The sequence below is a fragment of the Hipposideros armiger genome, unplaced genomic scaffold (genome assembly GCF_001890085.2).
Source record: "Hipposideros armiger isolate ML-2016 unplaced genomic scaffold, ASM189008v1 scaffold_213, whole genome shotgun sequence".
In the NCBI taxonomy this organism is placed as follows: Eukaryota; Metazoa; Chordata; class Mammalia; order Chiroptera; family Hipposideridae; genus Hipposideros; species Hipposideros armiger.
The window spans coordinates 812,589-820,135 of record NW_017731563.1 but is presented as its reverse complement, the minus strand read 5'-3'; the positions used below and the strand labels follow the sequence as shown (position 1 = coordinate 820,135).

The window sequence follows — 7,547 nt, the reverse complement described above, 5'->3', positions numbered from 1 at the left end:
GTATAAGGGAACTCAGAGGAGAAAAAATGCAAAATTAAAAGCAAACATTAAGGGTGCAACAGCAGCTTCTGCTTTAGTCATTTCATGTATCTGTTATGTAATTATTACTAACAGTAGATGTGGGCTAGGAATATTGAAGCCTTTCACACCTCCTCAAAGACTAAATAAATACGTAGTCAAAATTAATTTGTTCACCAAATGGCAAAGAATAAAATTTAATTGGGAGAGAAACATAAATCAGTAAGAAAATTTCTGGTTTCAACTAAGTAAAGCATTAAATCGTTTTAACTTTTAAAATTCATTTGTTAACCTTCTATTATTTTTTTACACTCTTTCAAAGCATATATTTATTATTTGTATGGAATCTTAAACAGAGTTTTCAAGGCATTGACCTTCTTTAAGCACAACAACCACTCAATGAAATGCAAACAAGTAGGGTATTTGGGAGGGAATGAGATGGTGGCAGTTGGAAATGTCTTTTGGGGTGAAAATGCTAGGGAAATAATAGAAAAGTTTCACCAACATCAAGGTACTATTAGGTTAAAGAACAACCAACAACAAAATCATCAGTGTACTCTGGCTGTGATCACATAGTGAGAGACCATGAAAACCAAGTACTATAGTCAGTGGCAGGAAATGGGGAAAGGGGAGAAATCAGAATAGAACCAGTTGTGGTGGGAGTGATGAGTGAGGCAGGGCTGCTCTAAACCCACCAAGTAAAAGAGAAGTCAAAGTATTCATTTTAACATTCACTTAATAAAACTAAAAGAAAAGAATTTCACTAGGAGTGGTAGAGTAGGTAGGCTCATGTTTTCTCTCTAAAGTCAATTGGTCTTTGTCATCACAGAAATAATGTGGGGGTTGATGTATGTTAAACCAGGAGGACAGGTTGCCACATTAACAGCACGGATGAGTTCTGGAGATGTTTGGGGGCTTTAAAATGTGTCCTCTTCATAAGTGCCAGTAAACAGTCTCAGGTTTTAGGAACTACAGTTCAACAAAGCCTCTGACAGTTGGTCATCGGAGATGGGCAAGGCCACTTGATCCCATAGAGGGAGCTGGCATCTGGAGAAAGCTGGCCACCCCTGTGCCCCGGGAAGAGCTGCACAGTTCTTCGAGCTTTTGCACTAGTCCTCAGCGTGGGCCGTGCCCTTTCTGCCGAGGCACAGGAAGTTACAGGCCACATACATGGGAAAGACCACATCTTGGTTCTCCAGGTCCACTACCACTAGCTCTTAGTTCTTTTACAGGGAAAGGATCTTGTATTTTGTGTCCTTCCTGAAAACGGCACTTCCAGTCCTGTCCAAGGAAGCCAAGCGCAGGCAGAATGCAATCTTTCTCTGCCAGAGTAGGCTGACCCTGGGACCGCCGCATTTGTTCACCACGCTGCGCCGGAAAATGAGGCGCCGGTTGGTGTAGGACACCACCAGGTCCCAGCCAAAGTTGAAGCCGGTCCAACGCCAGCTGCACATCTCATCCCTGCGGATCTTGGCCCCGAAGAGCATGCTGTTCCGATGGAGGCCAGACACATTGATGTGAAAGATCCGGAGATACCTGGTTTGCGCAGCCTGGAGGAGGGCAAGCCACTGATCTTTGTACACTGGGTTTAGCCAAGTGGCAGGGATCACTGCATCGTGGTCGATGGTGTGTGCTGATGACAGGTCGCAGATTATGTAGGCCAGACACAGCTGCTGGAACACTGGCACGAAGGTTCTGCCCTGCTGGGTCTCCAGGAAAGCGGTGCCCTCCAACTCCCTCTTGGACCTGTCAAACCATGAGTTGGTGTCTGGCAATAAGGCTCTGCAGGAACCCCCTCCATGTGGGCTGCAGTTGCAGAAACATCCACTTTTTCAGCTTGGTGTACACGTCCATCTCCACCTCCATCACGAGGAGCTCTGAAGATGCGATGAGCTCCTTCATGGGATCCAGGCTCACTTCTCGCAATAGCTGCTCATTAGGCTGGGTCATCAGGTTGTCCAGCAGCCACTGGAAGCACATAGTGCTGATGTTTGGGAGGCCGTATTTCTCAGCAGAGTAGTAGTAGCTGCACACGGTCTGGGCACTAACATTCTCCTTCATGACTTCCCCACACTGCTGAATTAGTTTGTCCAGCTGCAGCATGCTGGCGGTGGCCAGGATGGAGAGGACTCGGCTGGGTGGGATGAACACGGAGTCTTGGTACAGGGAGCCTAAAACCTCATGAAATGCGTCACGATCAATGTTCTCATCAGACATCTGCATCTCTATAGTATTCATGGTTGCTTCCCCCCAAGCACCACTGAACATAATAGCGAAGTAAAATATATGGAACGCTTCACGAATTTGCGTGTCATCCGTGCACAAAGGCCATGCTAATCTTCTCTGTATCGTTCCAATTTTAGTATATGTGCTGCCGAAGCGAGCACTCAAACCAAGGTTTTAAAAGATATTAACAGGCTTAGATAATGAGCCAAAATGATCAAATTAAAATTTTACAGAGATAAATATAAAAGTTCTAAACTTATGTTTACATAATCATCTGCACAAGTAAGCTTTGGAGATATTTAACAACAAGAAAGGAAGGAAGAAAAGGAAAGAAGGAAGGAAGGGAGGGAGGAAGGAAAGAAGGAAGGAAGGAAGGGAAAGAGAAAGGAAGGGAGGGAAGGAGGAAGCAAGGAAGGAGAAAGGCTACTATTTGCCAAAATTATCAAGCTAAATACTGAAATGAGCAAACCTTATATATAAAAAAATTCTTAGACTTTATCAAATATTCAGTTAAGGAAGGCGCTAGACCTATTATACTACATAAATACCATTTAATAACTGGGGTCTATGGATAGGTTTTAGACAATTCTCAAACTCCCTGAATGGCCTATGAAAACAAAGAATTTTGCGTCTACTTTATTTTAGAAGAGAAGGTGCATAATTTTCACCCGGATTCTCGAAGGTATCTTTGACTCCTTCCCTGTCAAAGAAAAACAGCTTCCAAACCACTAATCTATCCTATGGTGTTCAGTTCTGAGCACTATTTTTAAAGAAGAAATTGATAAAAACAAGTGCCAGGGCCGGCCGAGTGGCGCAATGGTTAAGAACTGGCTTGGGACGCCAGAGGGCCCCAGTTCGGATCCCACATATGAGGGCCAGTGACACTGCCCTCTACAGCTAAGATGCTGAACAACAGCTCAACCTGGAGCTGGGCTGCTGTGAGTCCCCGGCAAGGCGGAGGCTACAGCCCCTGTGGCAGTGGGTTGCCATGGGCTACCATGTGTAGCCAGCAGCCAGCGTGAGCGGCCAACAGCTGCAGTAAGCGGCCATCCAGAAGCTAGCGACTGATCTGCCTCTCCCGGGAAGAGTGCAATGATGGTGCCAACTTGGGCCAGTGAAGCAACGTCCTTCACAACTAGACTGAAGAACAAAACAACAGCAACTTGTCTGTTCCCCTTCCCCCAATTCCGCACTGTTCCCATCCCCCCAATTCCCCAATAAAAATCTTTAAAAACAAAAACAAAAAACAAGTGCCAGTTAATAGAGCCCAGGATGGCAAAAGGTTTGCAAATCATGCCATGTGAAAACCTGGGAAACATAGCATGGATTTATGCTTGGGTACATAACATTTTCAAATATCCAAAGGACTTGTAGGTGTACAATGGATTCGATTTATTCTGTGTGGCTCCAAAGGGTAGAAAGGTAGAAGTTACTAGGAGATGATTTCTTCTTAATGTCAGCAAGAATTTGCTAATGACTCAAGCTGCCCTACATTGGAATCAACTGTCCTTGTGAGCCAGTGAGCTCCTTGTCATAGGAAATGTTCAAGCACAAGGTGGGTGACTGATCTTCAGTCAGTTCTACGGAGGGGAATTTTCACATTGGATAGTAGCTTGGTCTGAATGACCACCAAGGTCAATTCTAAGATTCTTTCATTCCCTGATCCTTGTCAATGTTAGGCAGATCCCTTAGCACCACCACCCCCTCCCTCTATACCCAAAGAAGAATGAAAAGTGTTTTTATCTACCTTGTGTTTTTTGGTTACATTTAATAGACCACATAAACAGAATCTTCCTAGGGAAAAAAAAACAAACACCAGAATCATAAACACAGGGTCTTAGAAGAAGCTTGAAGAATCCTTAGAGATAATCTAGTCCTCTTCCTCACTCCATCCCCACCCTTTAAAAAGAAGTAAAGAAACTGTGGCCTAAGAAAATCAAACCATTCTTCTGCTAGCCAGGTATGTTAACTCTACAATATTACAATACTTTTTAAGTGGGAAAACGTTTGTAGTAAAAAATACTTCCAGTCCCAAAAGGAAATTAATTATCCTAATGGTAAGGATTTGTTATAAGATCACATTATTGTATACCAACTCCTTTTCATAATTCAAATTCAAATTAGACTGTTTGTGGATTTTTTATACCTTTTTCCTCCCCTCTCAGCATGCCTATATATATATATATATATATATATTTTTTTTTTTTAGTATACAAAGAAAATTTATTCATAGGAGAGGAAAATAATGCCAAGCAGAGAAAAGTGAAAAAAGGGAGACAAAGTTCCAATGATGATTGAGTCCCCACATTCAGTCCCTGAGGTCCTCCGCTCTTTACCTGCTTTGGTAGCTTTTCCATTCACACTCTGAGCTACATACTCTAGTTTCCTTCCAACAAATCCATTTTCTTACTTAAGGTGATTTGATTTCTTACTTAAAATGATGTGGGTTTCTACCACCACTTTCACAAAGAGATCTTTACAATGCTTGTTTTCTTCAGTATGTGTTGTACATCATTTTTACTCAACGTGTGGTGCAGATTTCCAGGCACCGTCCCAGACTTACTGAGCCTTTGGGACAGGGCCCTGGAATCATATTTTAACAAGCATGCCTATCTTTTAAGTTGCTTATCTATTTAATAAAGAAGACAAAAGGATAGAAAAGTTTAGTGGAAAAAATGAGGGGTGGAATGCTGGGATACAAATTACTGGCTAAAATTTGAATTTTGGATTTTATTTTTCTGTGTTATCCCTTCTTCCATTATCAATTAATCCACAACAATACATCACATGTTTTTTGAGAACCTACTGTTTTCAAGGCATTGTAATCATCCAAATAGCCATTAAAAGGATGATAAAAACTATGCTTTGCCTCCACCAAATTTGCATTAAGCTTAATATACCCTTGTGGAAGGTTAATGTTATGGTCAAAATGTCTATTTGCTTTGTTACTGCCAGCAGAAATAGGAACAAACTTATAGTTAGGCTCAGGTATTTGTATATCACATTCAGAGGATAAAACTCTCTGTTTGTTCTAAATACTCTAAATAGGAGATTGAGAGGTTACTAAATTTCAAAACTGTGTGTAAAATATTGGTGAATGGCCAGGATGAATTTATCAAAATGCTTAATTAAAAAAATGAATATAATGCAAACCTACAGCTAAAATCATACTTAATGGTGAGAGACTGAATGCTTTCCTCTTAAGATCTGGAACAAGACAAAAATATCTGCTCTTGCCAGGTCTGTTCAATGTTGTGCTGCAGGTTCAAGCCAGGGCAACTAAACAAGAATGAATTGGAAAGAAAGAAGTAAAATTATGTCTATTTGCAGATTATATGATCTTGTATATAGAAAATCCTAAATCTACTAAAAACTATTAGAATTAATATCAACTTCAGCAAGTTTACAGGATACAAGATCAATATACAAAATTCAATTGTTTTGGGGCCAGCCGGGTGGCTCAGTTGGTTAGAGCATGAGCTCTGAGCAACTGGGTTGCCGGTTTGAGTCCCACATGGGCCAGTGAGCTGTGCCCAAGCTGAGCTGCAGCTGAGCTGCCAACGGGCAGCCGGATGGCTCAGCTGGTGAGAGTGCATACTCTTAACAAGGTTGCCGGTTCAACTCCTCCATGGGATGGTGGACTGCACTTCCCCTTCCCCCACAACTAGACTGAAAGCGGCGACTGGACTTGGAACTGAGCTTGCACCCTCCACAACTAAGATTGAAGGACAACAACTTGACTTGGAGCTGATGGGTCCTGGAAAAACACAATGTTCCCCTTCCCCAATTCTCCAATAAAATCTTTTAAAATTTTTGATTTTATTTCTAGACAGTAGCAATGAACAAACCAAAAATGAAATTCAGAAAACAATTACATTTACAATAGCATCAAAAAGAATAAAATAATTATGAATAAATCAAGCAAAAGAAGTATAAAACCTATATTCTAAAATTAAAAAACATTGTAAAAAGAAATTAAGAAAGAACTAAGTAAATAGAAAGATAGCCTATATTTAATGATTGAAAGACTTAATTTTATTAAGATGGCAATACTCTCCAATTAAACTATAGATTACCATAATCCCTCTCAAAATCTCAGCTGTCTTCTTTGCAAAAATTAACAATCTGATCCCAAAATTTGTATGAAATTTCAAGGGAATAATAAACACAATCTTGAAAAAGAAGAGCAAAGTTAAAGCACTCATACTTCCTGATTTTAAAAATATACTACAAAGCTATAGTAATCAAGATAGGGTGGTATTGACATATGGATAAACTTATAAATCAATGTAATAGAATTAAGGGTCCAGAAATAATCCCTTACATTTATGATCAGTTGCTTTTCAACAAGAATGCAAGACCACTCAATGGGAAGAATAGTCTTTTCAACAAATGCTGCTGGAACAACTGGATAACCACAGGCAAAAGAAGAAAATTGAGTACTTCACGCCATACACAAAAATTAACTCAAAATGGATCATAGAGCCCAATGTAAAAGCTAAACTTATGTCATACTTAGAAGAAAACATAGGAGTGAGTCTTTGTGACCTTTAGTTAGGCAATGGTTTCTTAGATATGACACCAAAAGCACAAGCAACAACAAAAAATAGATACATTTGACTTCATTGATGGTAGAAATACAAAGTGGGGTAGCCGCTTTGGAAAACAATCTGGCACTTCCTTAAAAGGTTAAACACAGAGTTACTACTATGCAAGTCTAGCAATTCCAGTTGGAATGAGGCTATTTATATAATTGATAAATGGAGATAAGAGGATAAAGACGCTTAGGAAAATCCACACAAAAACTTGAACATGAATGTTCATAGCAGCATTATTCATAGTAGCCCCAAAGCAGGAACAAACCAAATGTCCCCATCAAAGAATGAACAGGTAAATGAAAGTGGTCTGTCCACACAATGGAATATTATTCTAGCATAAAAAAGAATGAGGTACTAACACGTGTTAAACATAGATGAACTTTGAAAACGTTGTGAATAATCTTCCATGTCCAGTAGATAATCTCCCTTTCCAGTAGAGTCATCATTTCAGATATAGTTCTCACTTCTAAAAGTTCAATTTAGGTCTTTCAAAATATCTTCCATATCGCTACTTAATATATTTAATCTTTCCTCTAGCCTTTGAACCTATGGAATAGGTTATAACGGAATTCTAATATCTGCATCCATTCCGGGTCAGTTTGATTAATTACTTTCTTCATTATGGATCATATTTTCCTGCTTCTTTGTATGCCCAGTAATTTTTTATTAATGCCATGTATTGTGAATTTACCTTCTATTTGTTGT

The 7,547-nt window shown here is 40.0% G+C and overlaps 1 protein-coding gene across 1 annotated transcript; it reads right to left on the bottom strand.

Moving 5' to 3' along the window:
• Positions 1-1,244: 1,244 nt before the first annotated feature.
• On the bottom strand, positions 1,245-2,256 carry LOC109388946 (germ cell-less protein-like 1). Its single transcript, XM_019654046.1, has 2 exons — positions 1,847-2,256; positions 1,245-1,764 (listed from the first exon to the last, which is right to left on the bottom strand). Exons 1-2 carry the CDS (start codon positions 2,254-2,256, stop codon positions 1,245-1,247), a joined length of 930 nt encoding a protein of 309 aa, XP_019509591.1.
• Between the last annotated feature and the right edge of the window lie 5,291 nt (positions 2,257-7,547).